At 38.9% G+C, this 20,902-nt stretch overlaps 1 protein-coding gene across 1 annotated transcript in view; it reads left to right on the top strand.

Moving 5' to 3' along the window:
- The window catches only part of GPR156 (G protein-coupled receptor 156), a 101,260-nt gene that overhangs the window by 30,934 nt on the left and 49,424 nt on the right, over positions 1-20,902 (top strand). The window contains exons 2-3 of the mRNA XM_028504954.2: positions 6,738-6,978; positions 7,161-7,297. Of these exons, the coding sequence (XP_028360755.1) occupies positions 6,883-6,978; positions 7,161-7,297 (233 nt within the window). The 5' untranslated portion in view covers positions 6,738-6,882. The remainder of the gene's footprint in view (positions 1-6,737; positions 6,979-7,160; positions 7,298-20,902) is intronic.

Below are 20,902 nucleotides of genomic sequence, written 5' to 3'. Positions count from 1 at the left end.
GAAGTGAAACCAAATTCCAAGTACTGGGATGGAGGGCTGAACTAGCCAGGGGCTCAGGGATGTGCCCTGTATTTGACTGACCTAGTGTTTACAGTAAACTTACTATTTACAACACTGTTTCCCAGAGCCCAAGGGGGACCCAATCCAGTAGCCAGTCTGATTCATTATAATTCTACCAAGCAACCAGAAAAGTTTAGACATTGTATTGTAAAGGGAGAAATTAGGTTGAGGAGAAGAAAAGTTACAAGTCATATGAAACTAAGAGGTTGTGTACAGCCTTGTATAACGTCGAGCAAAAATGTCCTCCAGATTGTGGGAAGATCACTGTCTGCTGGGAAACTTAGGAGGGCAGAGGTTTTGGATCATAGGGATTAGGAATGGATGGTGGGACAGTTCAAGAAATCATGCAAAGCCCAAAGATCTCAAAGCTCTGTTTTCCTGGAGATCCACATTCGAGTAAGGGAGCGCATGAAGTTGCCCTCATCCCTGTCAAGGGGAATCAAGCGATTCTATTTTGCTTTAAAATTCCCTAAGAGAGGTGTGTTTGGAACAGCCATGTATCCTCTCCCTGCTCTTCCCTGTGGTAAATAAAGAATCCCTGTGGGAGCCTGGTTTCAGGGTCCTTGGGATGGCTTTCAGAAACCACGAAAGTGTTGCGGAGACCTCAATTGGAGATACTTCAGAGGCTTTACAAGGAAACTTTTACCATCTCTCCCTCTTATAAGGTAAATATGAAGTTCTGAGAAGCAGATTAACTCAGTCCACTTTACATTGTTGAGGAGAAAATATACAAGTTCCAAAACTTATACTCTCTCAAGAGAATATTCTTTCCCCTTCCACTGGGTTTCTTGTTTCCTTGGACCCCTTCCACAGACTTCTCACCAAGCCCTAAGCTGTTACCCTTATGATCCTGCCAGCTTTCCCAACCCCAGGCCTCGACCCCACACGTCCCAAATGTGTGAAAGGCTAACAACCATAACTTCCTATAAAGGTCCTTTAAAGTGGTATAGAAAGAGCACTGAACTTGGGAGACCTTGAGTTTATTCCTACACTCACTGTGTGATCCTGAGCCTCTTGACCTGTGTGGGGCTGTTTTCCGATGAGTAAAATGAAGAGATGAGATTGGACATTTAGATATCTGAGGTTTCTTCCAGCTCTACCATGTCTATGATTTCATCTTCTTTCCCTGGCTCAACTATGTCTTCCTCAATAGGCAATATTTTCCCATGTGAATATTATGCCCATGCTCTCTTAGTAAGTATTTACAACTGTGAGCCACCTTCTCTACTGAGGGTCTATATGGCAGGTGGTCTTAGGAGAGGCTGAATCCTCATTGTCCTGCTTGCATCTGCTTGCTGTCCCCATGAAAAGCAGTGTATGCTCAGGGAATAGAAGTGAGTTTACTATTAGTATAAGTGACCCTTATTCAGGATGTTTGTAAATCTGCTACCGGAACATAACACAATGCATTCAAAGGTAATTAAAAATGCATTTTACATTCCCTAATGTTTATAATTATCCATGTATCTGCTGCCTACATTAGCACAGTTAACAGAGAGCTAATACCTCAGACAATTTTGGTGTCAGAAGGAACCTTAGTGAACATCTAGTGCAATGCTCTTGGTAGTGGTGGTTTGCACACATACATTTTTGATGCATTTGCATGTGGTGTTGATAACATAGCTTATCTTTCTTAGTGGGTAGCCTGAGGTTGAGTTACTTCAAATAATGTATCTATTTGCTCATATTGTATGGAAACATCCCTATTATTTCAATTGTCCTCCTTTCTCCTGCTTTTAATATAAAATATATAATAAAGTGAAAAATAAAGAGGTACGGAAATCAGGATAAAGAAAAATAGTTGGAGGATAATAAAATGAGCCAGAAATGCCAAGTACTGCACAGTTACTATAAGTGAGCCACATATTAGATTCTGAACTTCCCAGCAACCAAAAAAGAGAGAAGTATACTATACACGAGATAGAAATGTTCTAAAAAAAGTTAATTTTTCCTGATATATGATAGGAAGAGAAATTATACCATGTATGGAGGAGTCTCTAAGTCAGTGTTGTAGATCACACCCTCAACAGTAATCTATTAATACCTGAAATGTTAAATTCATTCATTCATTCAATAAGCATTGATTGAGTGCCTACTATGTGCCATATGTTTCAGCGCACTACAGTTATTATTTTTGATGCTGAAATTATCCTCTCATTGGCTAATGGAAGCCAGTTAACACACGTCATTTTGACATGACTTTGTAATCTCTGATACTTTTTTATTTTTTTGTATGACAAGATATTCCAGATTCATGTTGTGTATTTCCAGCTCTAAAAATTGTCCATTTTGCTAAAGAAAACTAATTCCTTTTAGTGAAAAGTAATTTTAAAGACCACAGTCTGGGGACTTGAAGTGTTTGTTGTTACTGGGTTATAATTACTTCCAAATCTGGGAAATATGAATGTTTTAGAAAAAAATCTGAGTTTATACTGTTATTTCCCACTGAAACTAATGATTGAATTTTTTTTTGCCTATTTTATTTAATGTGTATCTCTTTTCTCTTACTTTGCAAATCTTAGTTCCAGGGACATGAATATAATTACTTATTTGCTTTTTGTAGTAGATATTTGTATGTGTGTATGTGTATATGTGTGAATCCATATATATAAAATAAGAACAATACCCACCTAATGCAGTTTAAGATCTCATTGTGGGTATTTTTTGTCCTTAGGCTGTATAATGAAGTTACTGTTACTTAAAATAATTCTTCTCTATGGGGTTATATCATCAAATTGATATACTTTGGTTTATTTCTTTCAATATATTTTTTAATTTTTAAAGATTTATTTTCTAAAAAAGAAAAGATTGATTCACTTCTTTTTTGATTTAATTTTTTTAAGTAAAATATTTACGTGGTTTCAGAGTCAAAATCATAAACACTGAGAGGTCCATTTGCCTCCCTAATTCCTCCCCTCTTGTTCTTTTCCTTCTCTAGAGACTTTGTGGCTGTGTGTTGGGGGTTGCTTTGGGGGGGGACAGATCTTCCTCTTTGTGCCTTGGATTCTTTATTTCATGGTCAGATACTTCACCATTACCCTCTTGGACACACTGCTCCCCACCTACTTTTCCAATCATTTAGCACTTTTTTTCCATATTTTTTATTGTTGTTCAAGTACAGTTGTCTCCATTTCCTCTCCTCCACTCCCCCCCACCCCAGCCATATCCACTTCCCACCCTTGATCCCACCCTCCTTTGGTTTTGTCCATATGCCCTTTATACATATTCCTGAAAATGCTTCCCCCTTTCCCTCCATTATCCCCTCCCACCTCCCCTCTGGTTACTGTCAGTTTGTTCTTTATTTCACTGTCTCTGGTTATATTCTGCTTGCATGTTTGTTTTGTTGATTAGGTTCCACTTATAAGTGAGACCATGTGGTATTTGTCTTTTACCACTTGGCTTATTTCACTTAGCATAATGCTCTCCAGTCCCATCCATGCTGTTGCAAAGGGTCAGAGCTCCTTACTCGCTAAAGCATAGTATTCCATTGTGTAAACATACCATAGTTTTTTGATCCATTCATTTACTGATGGGCACTTAGGCTGCTTCCAGCACTTGCCTATTGTAAATTGTGCTGCTACGAACATTGGGGTGCATAGGTTCTCTTGAATTGGTGTTTCATCATTCTTAGGGTATAATCCCGGCAGTAGAACTGCTGGGTCAAAAGGCAAAATCATTCAACTCTCTCCTTTCAATTACTGAGCCATTCACTGTTTCACCAGCTTCTTACGTGTGAATCTCTGAATGTGCACTAACATTGGAGTCAAATGCCTGTCCAGTTTCATCATATGTAGTTTCTACACTGGATATCCATGGACTGAAGGGGACCTTCACGCTCAAAATTCCATGCCAGTGAGTTCAGTCAGTTATCAGACTTCCCCCGGTGAGTTTATGTTCAGATGGAAAGCCATACTGTATTCACAAAATCTCCCAAGGATGATTTGGGCTTAAGATTGTCAGCCTTCTAGATCCACAGTGTTGACCAGGGTTTCTTAACCTTGGCATTATTGCCATTTGAGACCTGATCATTCTTTGTTCTTTGGACCAGGCTATGAATTGAAGAATGTTTAGCAGCATCCCTGGCTTCTACCTACTAGATGTCAGTAGTTCCCTCCTCTCAGTTTTGACAACAACAATGTCTCCAGACATTGCCAAATGTTCTCTGAAGGTGTGAAATCATGCCAGTGGAGAACTACTGGTATAGATGCTCCAGCGAACCCATAGTAGTGAATTGAAGTTCTGGGAACAAAACATGAAAAACCCACCAGGCCATTTGGTGACTTCTTGAGAGAAGTCAGTCCACAGTGTTTGCCTCGTGTAGGGTGTATGGTGGGAGGACATTGATTTTGGAGTGTCCTGTACAGATTTGGAGCAAGGTTCTCTACTTCCCTCCTTTTAAGTTTCCTTATTTGGAAGTGAGGGATTGGTGTTGTTTACCTCACACGACACTGTTATAGTGAGGACAAAACGAGGTTTTATACACACACACACACACTGACATATACTTCAGTATGATTTAAGGATATACAAACATGGACTTGATAATTGTTCAAATATAGTCTATCAATGTGGTACAGGCCTCCCTGTGGCTTTTAATATTGCTCTCATGTAGAAGGCACAATAGGGGATGTTTAACTTTAAATAAAAGAAAAAGAAAAACAGTGTTTTCAGCAATTTCAACTAAATTAGGATGCAAATAGTTACATTTTTATATTTATGTCTTAATTTTGCACTCATTACTCTGACTAAACTGCAGAAAGAATTTAAATGTCTTGACTGGAGATAGTGGCTGTTAGTACTCTTGGGATTTCATTGTAATGAACCTGGTAAATAATGCAGGACCATATGAGAGGCCAATGAATGGGCAGCACCTGGTGGTATATCATTGTTCATGACTAAGCATGCAGAATCCAAAGATGGCATTCTACACCTGCCACTATTGTTCTGGCTTAAACACAAGTCCTATGTTCTGTGGCTACTGAAATAATAATTATTTTTTTCTTCTTCCAATTTTTCTCCACAATAAAAGAAAACTGTGCTCAGCTGTTTCAAAAACACAAAGCAAAAATAGTATCCTCTTATACATTTTCACTGGTAAAATTTCAAATCTGTTTTCTGTACTAAGGGATAGATTTCTTGAAAGAATTAGGGACCTGTCTACCTTTTGTGCTAGAGCTGATTTGAGCCTTTCCACGTTTCTACTTTTGTCCTGTGAGGCAGAGCTTCTCTTTAGATCACAGCACTCACATTGCAAGTGTCTTCTGGGAGAAATGATGTCATCCTCTGGGCACTCACCCACTCTATGGGCATCTGCAGAGCCCGCAGTTTCTCTCCCTACTACCCAAGTAGCCTATCCCACTTCTAGTAGTCTAACAGTTTAAAAAACAAGCAAAAAACTATTGGCAAAGGGCTTACATATCCTCCTGTGACCCCAGCCGAGTGGGCATAGAAAGTTCCCCCAATCCCTGAGAGAACAAGAGCCAGAGTGGCCAGCAGACTTTGCACACTGACAGCCTGGGACACCAGAGCCTACCGCCTCCCAGGATCAGACGGCGCTTAAGCCATGAGTTGCCTGGAAAGATCCTGGGAGGGCAGGGGATTTCCCCGTAGGGAAAAAAGGAAGATGTGCCTCACTTGTTAAACTAGAGTTTTTACAGTTGCTGGGCCATAAAAAGGATCTGAAGAGAGACTGTAGGGTTTTATGTCTATAAAGCTTTGTGTCTAATTGTCAGATGTGCTTTGTCATTGTTTTAAAATTATTGCTTATTAAAGAGGTTTAAAATGTATTTATTTAAGTATATATTTTATCTTAAATCTTTGTTATATGTGATAAAGTATATAACTATATATAATAAAATATAACTATATAATTAAAATATATAAAGTATTTAAACCTCTAATAAACCATTTACACATATATGTATATAGGTATGTTTGTGTTTTTGTGTGTCTATATATGTATATAAAAATTTGTATTTATATAATTGGTTAACATTTTTAAAATTTTTTAATATAGTTTATTGATTATGCTATTACAGTTGTCCCATTGCCCCCTGTTCATTCCCCTTCACCGTGCACACCCTCTCCCATCCACATTCCCCCTCTTTAGTTCATGTCCATGTGTCATAAGGTCTTTAGCTTCTACATTTCCCATACTATTCTTGCCCTCCCCCTGTCTATTTTCTACCTACCACCTATGCTACTTATTCTCCATACCTTTTCCCCCTCTCTCCTCCTCCCACTCCCCTGTTGCTAACCCTCCATGTGATCTCCATTTCTGTGGTTCTATTCATGTATAGTTGTTTGCTTAGTTTCTTTTGGTTTTGTTTTAGGTGTGGTTGTTAATAATTGCGAGTTTGCTGTCATTTTACTATACATGCCTTTTTGTCTTCTTTTTCTTAGATAAGTCCCTTTAACATTTCATATAATAAGGGCTTGGTGGTGGTTAACAGTTTTAATTGCTTTCCTTTCCTTGGGGACCCGTGTGAGAGTGCTTGGAGCAGTGACCGCCATCTGGTGGCAAGTCAGAATCATCATTTTATGGTCACTAAGATGCCCACTCCTGATTCACATAATATATACAGGCAATTGGGGACCAGGAGAGCCTGGAGGGTGAATGGTAAAGGAGCTCATTGAAATAACCTTTCAGTTCCACCTGAATGCATTCTTCATCTCAGATTTTCAGCCAGGAACCAGCTCCAAAATGGCACCTGTGAAGAAAAGACTTGAGGTTCTCTTAACTTTTAGTCAAAGATCTGCTGGTTACCTACCAGCGGGTAACCAAGACTGAAGAAGTGCACAGCAAGAGGGGCATATGATGACATGGAGCCTGAAATAAACTGCTCTGAATTGTGTGACAGTTTTCCTGGCCAGGAGCTGGATCGGAGACCCATTCATGATCTCTGCAAGACAACAATTGTAAGTAAGCAGCCATGGGTGTCAGGCTGCTCAGAAATATATGTTGGGGCAGGGAAGGAGTAGGAGGAGGAAATGCTCATGAAGGACATGTACTTCTAGGCTTTGGTGATGATGGGGGCAGTTCATGTTTGATCTATAGAAGAGCCTTCATTCCTAACAGCTTCTCTGTCTTCTGTTCTCAGACCTCTTCCCACCACAGCAGTAAGACAATTTCTTCATTATCTCCTGTCCTCTTGGGTATTGTGTGGACTTTCCTCAGCTGCGGACTTCTTCTGATAGCCTTCTTTCTTGGCTTCACAATTCGCTTCAGAAAGAACAGGTAAGCAGCCCCATGCCTAGTTTCTCATCTCACATAGCCAGACTCATGAGACCCAGAGTTTTAGGATCATTTGGGCACTATAAGCAGCTGGCTAGGATCCATAGTCCATAAAGCTTGTCTCTTACTGTGGCATTGAGCTATGTAAGAAATCCCCTGCTAAGTGGTCCTGACCTTAGAGTACAATTCCCCCTTGAGAAGGAGAAAGACCTAGCCCAGGGTTATGCTACCTACTACAAGTATCCCCCCAAAAGAGAGTAAAGGGTCTCTCCTCATAAAGGAGTGTGCAATCCTTCTAAGAAGATGAGGTATTTATATTAAAAACAACATATGTAGAGAAATCTTCCAAAGTAACACTGAAGTTTATGGCAGCACAATTGGAACCAGTCTGGGTGGGCTAAGGTTTCTATACAATAGTGAAGCCCTGCTACCTGGCTGTTCTGCTAGATAATTCTGACTGGCTGGAAAGTCACTGGCTCATCAGGGTAAGTATCTATGGCTTCTGGGTCTGACAAAAGAAACAAATGATGACTCTCTTCTGAAGGGACTTGAAGAATCTTGCCTTCACTGCTATTTGATCCTTCCCTCAGGGACCATTCCATCTCTTCACTCCAACACTCTGCTCCAAATGCCCCAGCTTGCCTCCAGCCCTCTCTCCCTGCCCCACAGCTGTTTTTTTCTGGATGGAGCCCACATCAGATTTCAACAATTCCCTCAGAGAAGCCAAACTTGTCTGGCCCCACTCCAGCCCTACACTTGGTGATCAAGTGTATCACGATCCATTACCTGGTTTTGGCATTCAGATGAGGACCAGTCCTTTGAATTTGTCTAGCAGGCATTTTGGGGTGCCGTTGGCAATTTGAGGCATGGAAGACATGAAATTGTTAAGCAGCAGTGACTTGATCTGCTGGGTCAATCTCTACATGGCAGTGATATGTGGCACTCTGTCTTGCATATACTCCTAAGCCTGCTCCAGTCACTTTTATTCTGTTCGTGAAACCCACTCTTATCTCAAGGCCCCTACTATTACCACTACCCGACAGTCTTCTCCAGATCTTTCCAGGACTAGTTACTTCTCATCGTATATGTCTTGGCTCAAATGTAACCTCATCAGAGAAGCCTTCCCTGATCTTCTTATCTAACGTAGCCTCTCTGTCATGTGGCCACCCAGCTACCACATCTCGTTCCATTCCTCATCACTGTTTCATTTTCTTCATAGCAAGTATAACTCTCTGATATTACCATATTTATTGATTTATCTTTTCATTATCTGTATGTCCCACCAAATTGTAAAGACTGTGAACACAGGGACCTTGTCTGTGTGTTCACGCCTGTTTCCAGCATATAGAACAGACTGTGGAATACAATAGGTACTTAGTAAAAATGTTGTCAGTGATCCTAGGAAGAAGAAGATTTTAATCTTTTGTTGGCTGCTGCCAAGAAAAAGACTAGGGCTCTGGCTGCTGCGGCTTAGTTGGTTGGAGCATCACCCTGTAAACTGAAGGTTGAGGGTTTGATCCCCAGTAGGGGTACATATGGAGACAACCAATCAATGTTTCTCTCTCTTTCCCTCCCTCTCCCTTCCTCTCTCTCTAAAACAATAAAAAAATGTCCTCAGGTGAGGATAAAAATAATTTGAAAGGAAATGACTAGGAAAATCACACATTTCAAGGTTAGAGAATGATGAAGTACCGTCTTTTTATCTACAACACAATTCTAAATGCAAATCAATACCTGATTGACAAATAAGAAAACAATATTATTGATTCATATGTAATTTTTCCCCAGAAAGTCAATGGTTTAAAAAATTCAGGCACAAGCTTTCTTGTGGTTAAAGAAGGAAGCCTTAAGCTAAGAATACAATGGCACTGCCTTCTATTACAACAAATAGCAGCTGGTTTAATGGCCTCAAAAATTGGTGTCCTTCCTACAACATGAGGCTATATGGTGAAGCTGTAGGAATAGATTAAGAAGCAGAACAGATATTTCCCTTGTGTTTTAAAATAATTGATTGTTAAAGAAAGCACAGATCCAGAGCAGATTTTGATGGTAATGTTATTTATGTGAGTCAAATACCCTCAAGGACCTACATCTTGCAGATTTGAGCCTACAAAAATCAGCTATGATCCTGTGATCCTGGGTACAAATGATAGTGAACATTTACTGTGTGAGTATTTTAATGGGTATAATTATTATTTTTATTAGTATTCTGGTTACAAAGTTAAGTATGTTTCAAAGTTTATGGACCATACTATTTTCCCCAAAACACATAATTTTTATACACAATTTTATAGAGTGCAATGTTTTAAAATCATTTATAATCCTGTTAAAAAAGGAACACTTGCAAATAGTGTTGTAGAATAACTATATTTGCTATCTGTCTTGCTTGGAGTGGGAACATGACTTGGCATAAAGAATAAAGTATTAAGGAGCACTGTGAATAAAAACAGATTTTGCAATTAAGTAGCTTACAAGTTCAGGTAAGGAAAGATAAGATAAGCCAGTTTCAAAAGTGCTTTCTTAAATAATAAAATTTGTGCAAAGGTGCATCACAATTATATGCTTCATTTCATTCCAGTTCTGTGGTCTCTAAATTTGTGATTCTGACACACACACATATGTGCTAGAGGAAAGAAAAATATTTTACATGCAACCTTCTGATCTGGAGTCAGATGCGCTACTGTTGCACCACTGAAAAATATTTTAATAAAACTAAATGATAAAGTAATGTTTGAGTTTAGTTGCATATATTGCATTTTTTAATAAAATTTTAGAAAGGAGTCTACAAGATAAAATCAGTAAAGATATAGAAGACTTGAATAACACTATCAACCAACTTGACCTAATTGACATTTGTATAATCCTACACCCAACACCTGTAGAATACAGATTCTTTTCAAGTATACATGGAATATTTACCAAGGTAGATCATATTCTGGGACATGGAAAAATTCTCATTCAATTTAAAAGGATGCACATCATACAGACTAAGTTCTCCAACTACAATGGAGTTAAATTAGAAATCCGTAACAGAAGGATCTCTGGAAAATACTGAAATATGTGGAAACTAGATAGAACACTTTAAAATAATGCATTGTCAAAGAGTAAATCAAAAGAGAAACTATAAAGTATTTTCAACTGAATGAAAATGAAAATACAATATATCAGAATGGTTGGATACCATTAATGCAGTACTTGGTGGCAGAGATTTGGGGAGCACAGATTATAGCACTAAACTCTGTATTAGAAAAGAAGAAAGATCTGCTTTACAAAATGGAAACAAAAGCAAATAGTCTCCAAAGTAAGCAGAGGAAAGAAAATAATAAAGATTAGAGTAGAAGTTAATAAAATAGAAAACAGAAAAACAACAGGAAAAAAACAGTGAAACCAAAGCTCTTTATGAAAATTAACAAAACTCACCAACCTCTAGCTCAAGTGATCGAGAACAAAAAAGAAGATATAATTACCCAAATAAGAAAGGAAGAAGTGATCTCACCTAAGATTCCACAAGTATTAAAGGATAATAAGATAATGTTAAGAACAACTATGATAGGCAGTCTTTAAGATGTTCCTCAGTGACTTCTTCCTCCTGATAGTTACACTTTTGTGAAATCCTCTTTCATTGAGGGAAGGCTGAACTCACTGACTTGCTTATAAATAAGGTGTCACTTTTGGGATGAGGTTACAAAGACTATGGCTTTCTTCTTGGATCTTTCTCACTCTTTCAGTCACTCAGTCTGAGGGAAGACACCTGCCATGTTGTGAGCTGCCCTTTGGAGAGGCCCACATGGCAAGGAACTGATGTGTCCAACCTGCAGCCAGCAAGGACCTGAGGCTTAATAACAGCATGTCAGTGAGCTTGAAAATAGATTTTCGGAGTCCTGTTAACAGCCACATGAATGAGCTTGGAAGTAGATTTCCCCCAGTGAAGCCTTGAAGGAGGGCATCCATAGCTGACCTGTTGACTGAATTCTTGTGAGAGACCCTGCACCAGAGGCACCCAGCTAATCAGTGCCTGTATTGTTGCAGTTTTGCTCAAACCGTTGTAAAACACTAAAAATAATGGAGCATTTGCCAACTCATTCTATGACGATAGCATCATCCTGACATGAAAACCTGACAACAACAACCCCTGTAAGCCAATATCCCTCATGAACATATATCCAAAATTCTAAACAATTTTTTAATAAACTGAGTCCAGCCAAACATCAAAGGATAATGCATTGTGACAAAGGAATGCAAGGCTGGTTCAATATTCAAAGATCAATCAATATAATTCACCATATTTACCAACTTAAAAAAATCATGTGATCATCTTAAGATAAAAAGCATATGACATGATTCAACATCCATTCCTGATAAAATATCAACAAACTTGGAATAGAACTTCTTCAACCTAACGAAATGCATTTATGAAAAACCTGTAGCTAACACAACTTGAATGATATAAGATTGATTAATTTCCCATTAAGATCAGAAAGAAGACAAGATATCTGCTCTCACCACTTTTATTCAACATTAAAGATTATACCAAAATATATAAAGAACTCACATGACTCCACTCCAGGAAGACAAACAACACAATTAAAAAATGGGCAAAGGACCTGAACAGACACTTCCCCAAGGAGGACATACAGAGGGCCCAGACACATATGAAAGGATGCTCAGTATCACTAGCCATCAGAGACATGCCAATTAAAACCACAATGAGATACCACCTCACACCAGTCAGAGTGGCCATAATAACCAAATGAACAAACAACAAGTGCTGGCAAGGTTGTGGAGAAAAGGGGATCCTAGTACATTGTTGATGGGAATGCAGACTGGTGCAGCCACTGTGGCAAACAGCATAGAGTTTCCTCAGAAAACCAAAAATGGAACTGCCTTCTTACCCAGCAATTCCACTGCTGGGATTATACCCTAAGAATCCTGAAACACCAATCCAAAAGAACCTATGCACCCCAATGTTCATAGCAGCACAATTTATAGTAGCCAAGTGCTGGAAGCAGCCTAGGTACCCATCAGTAAATGAGGGGATCAAAAAACTGTGGTACATTTACACAATGTAATACTTCAAAGCAGAAAGAGAGAAGGAACTCCTACCATTTGTGACAGCATGGATGGAACTGGAAAGCATCATGCTAAGTGAAATAAGCCAGACGGTGAGGGACAAATACCATATGATCTCACTTGTAAGTGGAACCTAATCAACAAAACAAGTAAGCAAGCAAAATATAACCAGAGGCATTGAAATAAAGAACAAACTGACAGTAACCAAAGGGGAGAGGGGAAGGAAATAATGGGGGAGAGAAGGGGAAGGGTCATCAGAGAACATGTATAACGGACCCATGGACAAAGCCAGAGGAGTAGGACTGAGGGTTGGAGGTGGGGGCTGGTGGGGTGGGGGAAAGTGGTGGTGGAAAAATGGAGATAACTGTATTTGAACAACAATTTAAAAAATGATTTTTTTAAATTGGAGATTATAGCCAGTGCAATAAGATAAGAAAGAGAAGCAGAAGGCACCCAGTTTAGAAAGAAAAAATTAAAATGACTTTACCTTCAGGTGACTTGATTGTCTATGTAGAAAATCCAATGTAAGCTGTTTCTTTTAAAACTGTGAGAACTAATAAACAAGTTTATCAAGTTTGCAGGATACAAGATCAATGTACAAAACTCAGCCACTGAAAAGTAAAATTAAAAGCAGTGCTATTTATAATAACATCAAAAACATGAACTATTTAGGGATAACTAACATGTAATATAAAATACTGGCACACTGAAAACTTCAAAACATTGTTAATCTAACAAACATTGTGAAATATCTGTATACTGGAAGCTATAAAACATTGCTAAAAGAAATTAAACAAATTCTAAATGAGTGGAGAGATATTGTGTTCATGGTTTGCAGCACTCAATATTGTTAATTCTCCACTAATTGATGTGTAGACTAAACCAAATCACAGTCACAATCCCAGTTGCTGTTTGTAAAAATAAATTGGCAAGCTGTTTCTAAAGTTCATATGGAAATATGAAGGACCTAGAATAGCCAGAACAACTTTAAAATAGAATGAATTTGGAGGACTAGAACCACCTCATTGTAAGATACCAATCTAAAGGCAGTTTGCTATTAAGTAAAGATAGACCTACATATCAACAAAACATAATAAACGATAGAAATAAACCTACATACATATGGGAAACTGCTTTTCAATAGAGGTGCAAGGGCCATTCAGTGGAGAAGGGACAATAGCCTTTTTTAACAAATGGTGTTAGCACAATTGGATATTCACATGAAAAATGAACTTTCATCTACACCTTGCACCATATTCTGAAATTAACTCAAAATGGATCATAGACCTAATTGTAAAACCTAAAAGTAAAATTTCTCAAAGAAAACATGAGAAAAATGTTGACCTTGGAATAAGCAAAGATTTCTTAGATATAATACTAAAAGCACAAACTATAAAAGAAAATTGATAAATTGGACATAAAATTAAAAATATCTTCTCTGGACTTCTGACCAAGATAGACAACAACAAATTTAAAAATAAAAAACAACCAGAACTGTCAGAAAATCGAACTGCATGGAAGTCTGTCAACCAAGGAGTTAAAAAAGAAACATTCATCCAGATTGGTAGGAGGGGCAAAGATGGTCAACTGGGCAGAGAGGACTTGTGGCAAAGCTGTGGTTGGTGGACTGGGTGAGGCAGCAACTGGCAAAACAGGCAGTCCCACATTTGCATGTGGAGAAACCAGGAGGAACAACTGGGGAGCAAAACAGACCAAGGGTTCCAGTGCAGGGAAATAAAACCTCAAAACTTATGATTGAAAAAAACCTGTGGGGGTTGCAGCAGCAGGAGAAACTCCCAGCCTCACAGGAGAGTTCACTGGAAAGATTCACAGGGTCCTAGAACATACACAAAACCACCCACCAGAGAATCAGCACCAGAAGAGCCCAGTTTACTTGTGGGTAGTGGTGGAAGTGACTGGAAGCAGGCCAAGAGCTGAGGAAGCAACTTTGTTCCCTTTGAACCTCTCCCCCACATATAGCACCACAACAGGGCAATGTGGGTTGCCCTGTTGTGGTGAATACCTAAGGCTCTACCCCTTGCTACATAACAGGTACACCAGGACAAAAAAAAAATGACTCAAATGAAAGAACAGATGAAAGCTACAGAAAAAAATACAACTAAATGATGAAGAGATAGCCAACTATCAGATGCACAGTTCAAAACATTGGTAATCAGGATGCTCACAGAACTGGTTGAGTATGATTGCAAAATAGAGGAAAAAGTAAAGGCTATGCTAAGTGAAATAAAGGAAAATGTACAGGGACTCAAATCAACGGTTTGGACCAGAAAGAAGAAACAAACATTCAACCAGAATTGAATGAAGAATCAAGAATTTAAAAAAATGGCCCTGGCTGGTATAGCTCAGGATTGAGTGCAGGCTGTAAACCAAAGTGGGCAGTCAGTTCAATTCCCAGTCAAGGCACAGGCCTGAGACACTGGCCAGGTCCCCAGTACAGGACACGTGAGAGGCCACCACACATTGATATTTCTCTCCTTCTCTGTCCCTTCTCTCTAAAAATGAATAAATAAAAATCTTTAAAAAAAGAATTTGAAAAAATGAGGAGAGGCTTAGAAACCTCTGGGACAAATTTAAACACTCCAACATCCGAAGCATAGGGGTGCCAGAATAAGAAGAGGAAGACCAAGAAACTGAAAACTTATTTGAACAAATAATGAAGTAAAACTTCCCCAATATGGCAAAGGAAATAGACTTCCAGGAAGTCCAGGAAGCTCAGGGAGTCTCAAAGAAGTTGGACCCAGGGAGGAACACACCAAGACACATCAACATTACATTACCCAAGAGTAAAAATAAGAAGAGAATCTTAAAAGCAGCAAAAGAAAAGGAGACAGTTACCTACAAAGGAGTTCCTATAAGACTATCAGCTGATTTCTCAAAAGAAACCTTACAGGCAAGAAGGGGCTGGAAAGAAGTATTCCAAGTCATGAAAGGCAAGGGCCTACATCCAAGATTACTCTCTCCAGCAAAGCTATCATTTCGAATGGAAGGACAAATAAGGTGCTTCCCAGATAAGGTCAAGTTAAAGGAGTTCATCATCACCAAACCCTTATTATATGAAATGTTAAAGGGACTTATCTAAGAAGAAGATCAAAACTATGAACAGTAAAATGACAACAAACTCACAACTATCAACAACTGAACCTATAAAAACAAAAACAAAAATGAACTAAACAAACAACTAGAACAGAAACAGAATCAGAGAAATGGAAATCACATGGAGGGTTATAGCAGGGAAGTGGAGGGGGAATGGGGGAATAGCTACAGGAAATAAGTAACATAAATGTTAATTAGAAAATAGAGGAAGGTTAAGAATAGTATAGGAAATGGAGAAGCCAAAGAACTTAATGTACAATCCACAGACATGAACTAAGGTGTGGCAGTGGAATTCAAGTGGGAGGGGGTATGCAGGGCAGAGGGGCATGAAGGGAAAAAATGATACAACTGTAATAGCATAATTAATAAAATACACTTTTTAAAAATCTTCTCTTCTAAAGAGAATCTTAAGAAAATAAAAAGAAAACCAGAGACTGGAAGAAAATGTATGTAAATTATGTACTTGAAAAAAATCCTGAATATATAAAGAACAATAATAACTCAATAATAAGAAAACAAGCAATAAACAAATGGGGGGAAGATTTGAACAAACACTTTACCAAAGAAGATATATGGATAGCAAATGAGCATATGAAAAGAGGTTCAACACCATTTGTCATTAGGGAAATGCAAATTAAAGCCAATTAACTATGCTCTGACTGGTGTGGCTCAGTTGGTTGGGTGTTGTCCTCAAAGTGAAAGGTCACTGGTACAATTCCCAGTCAGGGCACATGGCTGGGTTGCAGGTTTGGTCTCCAGTCAGGGCACGTACAAGGAGCAACCAATTGATATTTCTCTCTCACATCAATGTTTCTCTCTCTCTCTTTCTCCCTTCTTTCCCCTCTCTCTAAAAATAAATAAACAAATAAAATAATAAAAATAAAACCATTTAACTACCACTATACACCTATTAGAGTAGCCAAAAGTTTTAAAGACTGACTGAATTGAGTTATAGCATACACTACTGGTGGAAATGCAATATGGTACAACCACTTTAGAAATTCAACATATACCTACCATATGATCTACTATTCTGCTCTTAGTTTTTTGTTTTTTTTTTTTAAATATTTTATTTATTTATTTTTAGGGAGGGAAGGGAGGGAGATAGAGATAGAGAGAGAGAGAGAGCGAGAGAGAAACATCAATGTGCGGTTGCTGGGGGCTATGGCCTGCAACCCAGGAATGTACCCTGGCTGGGAATCAAACCTGGGACACTTTGGTTCCCAGCCCGCACCCAATCCACTGAGCTACGCCAGCCAGGGCTTGCTCTTAGGTTTTTACCCAAGCAAAATGAAACTGTATGTCTGAACAAAGACTTGTACACCAATGTTCATAAGAATTTTATTTTAACAGCCCATAACTGTAAATAGCACAAATATCCATCAACAGGTGAATGAATAAACAAATGGTGGTATATCCATGTAATTGAATAGTACTCATCATCAAAAGAATGAATTATTGATACTTGGAACAGCATGGATGAATCTCAAAATATGCTCAGTAAAAGAAGCCAGGCAAAAGATGATATAGTATACAATTCCAATTATACAAAATTCTAAAAAATTCAGGAAATCTATTGTTAACTAACCTGTAGTGATAGCAATTAGATCAGTGGTTGGCTGCAGGTGCAGAGGCAAAGGAAGGAGGGATTATAAAAGGACTTGTGGAAACTTTGAGGGGTGATGGATATGTTCATTACCTTGACTGTGATACTTCACAAGTGTATACATTTATCAAAATTTGTCAAATCATGACTTTAACTATGTACAGTTTATTGTATGTCAGTTATACTCAATAAAGCTATTTGGAAATGTAGTCTATACACATTCTTATCTTTTTGAGAAGGTTCTCTTGAGGAAACAAAGTACAATGTAGCTTGTATCCTTTTCCAAAGGACCCTACTAGGTGACGTAAAACCCATCTGATAACTTTGCTAGTCATTAAGGTCTAATATAATAATGCATTCTTTTTTCTACATCCTTAATGCAGTTTAATAAGAACCATAATGACTTAACTCTTGGAACAAAGCAGACCTTTTAGCCCAAAGGATTCCTTTCCTTCTGCCACCTCTGAAATGTATAAAATAAGCGTAATGTCAAAAGTTCTGCATGAAACTAAACTTGTTCAAGTAAATCACTATCTTTTATTATGAGAGGTTACCCACTATCCCTTGTGGTAATGATTGTAAATGGTAGTTGTTATTTATATGTTGTTATTTCTCAGAATTAAAAGTGGCATTCCCACAGTAATCCCCAGTATCTGGGACTTTACTGTCTGAGAAATCCAGAAATTTGAGTAATAAGAGTTATGTAGGATATGAGCTTTTGCCCTACTTGCAAATTTAACAGGTTAACCTGTTGCCATTTTACAGATGCTAGGAAAAGACATGAGTCTCTTGGGTCAGAGACAAAGCACTTCATTTCTCAGGGCAAAAGCAGTAGGCAAAACCCTGGCTGGTGTAGCTCAGTGGATTGAGCGCGGGCTGGGAACCAAAGTGTCCCAGGTTTGATTCCCAGCCAGGGTACATTCCTGGGTTGCAGGCCATAACCCCCAGCAACCGCACATTGATGTTTCTCTCTCTCTCTATCTCCCTCCCTTCCTTCTCTAAAAAATAAATAAATAAAAAATATATATATAAAAAAGCAGTAGGCAGAGCTTCATGCTGGATTTGTGCTGGCACCTAGGCTCCCAAGCTCCATGAGGATGATGGAGGACCCAGTGGACGATGCTTATACCCCCAGTGGGCTGCCATTAAAGGAAGGGAACCTGAGCCTGGGGAATTCATCATTTTTATAATGAGTTTTAGCAAGCCTGTTTTTTGTTTGTGGGGAGATGTTACCTCATCCCCCAAGGTTTCTCACTGGAGACACAACCGTGAGAAATGGCCTGAGTAAAGATCAGTCAGGGCCTTGCCTCTTGGTGTACCAGCAAGAATGTGCATTGCTGCTCAGGGTTCATGGCAGAGTATTTCTCCCAGTCCTGGGAATTGTGCACAGAAGCAGGCACCTGCCACCTTTGCCTGCACCCTGGGCTGGATTGGCAGCTGGAGAACCAGGTGCTGACACATGGCTGAAATGTGTCCATCCCTGTGGCCTCCTCCCCCTAGCACAACTTCCTAGATAGGTTGTTATGCAGGTCTTCAGGCAGCAAACATCAGAGTTGCCTGACTCACTTCCTGTACCAGGCTTTGCTTGTTCTCTCTGCCTTCAGAAAACCCAACACACTGTGTGAGTCCAAGTTCTCAAGCATGTTATTGTTGTACCCTTGTGAAAATTTCCCTGACTCCCCAGGTTTCACATTATTTTCTATGATAATAAAAGGCCTCAAGATATCAACACTTTTTAAAAGGATTAAACTCATCCTCATCTTTTCTTTGTTCTTCCATTCCTTAAAGTCTTTATGTTATTATCACTTGAGTGAGGTTTATCAATATCAACAGTAAATATTTCCCAAGCTAAATACCTACTGTGCTCAGGAGACTGTGCAAAAATGTGTTTTTAAGTGTTCCTCAGAGCTTCAAATGCATCACCTGGGTGGAAAAACGTGAGCAAGTCCAAAAAGTACATTTTGTTTTTTTAAAAAAATTGTTTTTCAAAAAATAATTCCTTGTATTAGGGAGAGTCACTGCGTCCCTTCCGCATTGATTGTTTCAGGTCTGCTCACTTCATGGTTTGAGTAATTTGAGCTGAAGGGAAGGTGACGGGGGAAGAAAGGAAAGCAATACTGATCTTGTTGGCTCTGAGAAAGTTTGCACTCACATTGTACCATATAAAGATTTATGGGATCTGCTCTATAATTTTTGGTTTGATGGTTATTGCCAATTGCCTGTGACAAATCCATATATCTCTTACTGGTTCCATTTCTCTGACTGAACCTTGACTAACACACTAGAGAAAGATATGCTGTATCTCTACATAGAAAATCATAAAACATTTTTGAGAGAAGTTAAAGAAGTTCTAAAAAAATAAATAATACATTTATAGATTAGAAGACTCAATATTTTAAAGATATATTTACTCCCCAGATTGATGTATGGATTCAATGTAATCACAGTAAAAGTTCCCAACATTTTTTAAAAGATTTTATTTATTTATCTTTAGAGATGGGGGAAGGGAAGGAGAAAGAGAAAGAGAGAAATATCCATGTGTGGTTGTCTCTCACACAACCCCTGCTGGGGACATGGCTTGCAACTCAGGCATGTGCCCTGATTGGGAATTGAACCAGTGACCTTTCGGTTTGCAGGCTGGCACTCAATCCACTGAGCCACACGAGCCAGAGCTCCAACCTTCTTTTTTTTCTGGTGAACTCAACAAGCTGATTCTCAAATTTATGTAGAAATTCAAAAAGCCAAAACTGGAGAAGGTGAGGGGCTTGTCCTCTTTTGTATATTAAGATTCATCATAAAGCTAGTAATTGAGACATGCTAAGTATGCTGTTGGAGCAGGGGATAGATAAATAGACTAATGGAACTGCATGTAGAGAATCAACATACATTCAGAAATATGAGCAGTCTTTTGTTTGTTGGTTTCAGACCCCTGGCTATTAACTGATTAACCTTTCTTGTCTCTTCCTCTCATCCTCCCACCTGCTGTAATTTAATTTGGGGAATCTTAGAATTTTTCTCTTGTTAGAGATATAACACCAAATAGCTTAAAATTTTAAAGATAATATTAAGATAAAGATGTAGATCAACTGGGGGAGCTCTGTCCAAGATAGAGGTATAGGTAGAAACCCTTCACTTCCTTGCACAACCAAAAGGAGGATAACAACCAATCCAAAATCAATAAACAAGTGGAAGTACCAGAAAATCAAACTGCATGGAACTCTGACAACAAAGGAATTAAATAAACAGTCAACCAGACCAACCAACCTGGTAAGATGGGCAGACGGAGAACCCTCAGGGAGGTGGTAGACAGTGTGGGTGGGGCAGACTGAATGAGACTCAGAGCTGACTGTGGACTACTGTGGAGTTTGCCTCAGTGGGAGAAATGCCCAGTCTCACACAAGAGAGTTAGTTGGAAAGTGGGGCTAGAGCCTAGCAGGAGAGCTGCATTGTTCCCTCTCTGGCCCCTGCCCTACAGGCAGTGCTGCAGCAGAGCAAAGAGGGTTACCCTAAAGCACCTCCCCCTTACAACTTAACAGGTGCACTGAGACAAAGAAATAGGGCCCAGATGGAAGAACAAAGCAAAACCCCAAAAGAGAGCTAAGCAATGAGGAGATAGGTAACCTATGTAATGGAGATTTTAAAGCCCTGGTAATCAAAATGCTCACAGAACTGATTGAGCTTGGTCGAAAAATGAAAGAACAAATGAAGAATACCCAAAGTGAAATACAGCAAAATATTCAGTGAACCAACAGTGGCAGGAAGGAAACCAGGACTCAAGTCAATGATTTGGAACAAAAGGAAGCAATAAACACCCAACC

Source organism: Phyllostomus discolor, chromosome 2 (genome assembly GCF_004126475.2).
Source record: "Phyllostomus discolor isolate MPI-MPIP mPhyDis1 chromosome 2, mPhyDis1.pri.v3, whole genome shotgun sequence".
NCBI classification, from domain to species: domain Eukaryota; kingdom Metazoa; phylum Chordata; class Mammalia; order Chiroptera; family Phyllostomidae; genus Phyllostomus; species Phyllostomus discolor.
Note: the sequence above shows the minus strand (reverse complement) of the source record. Positions and strands in the feature narration are given on the sequence as shown.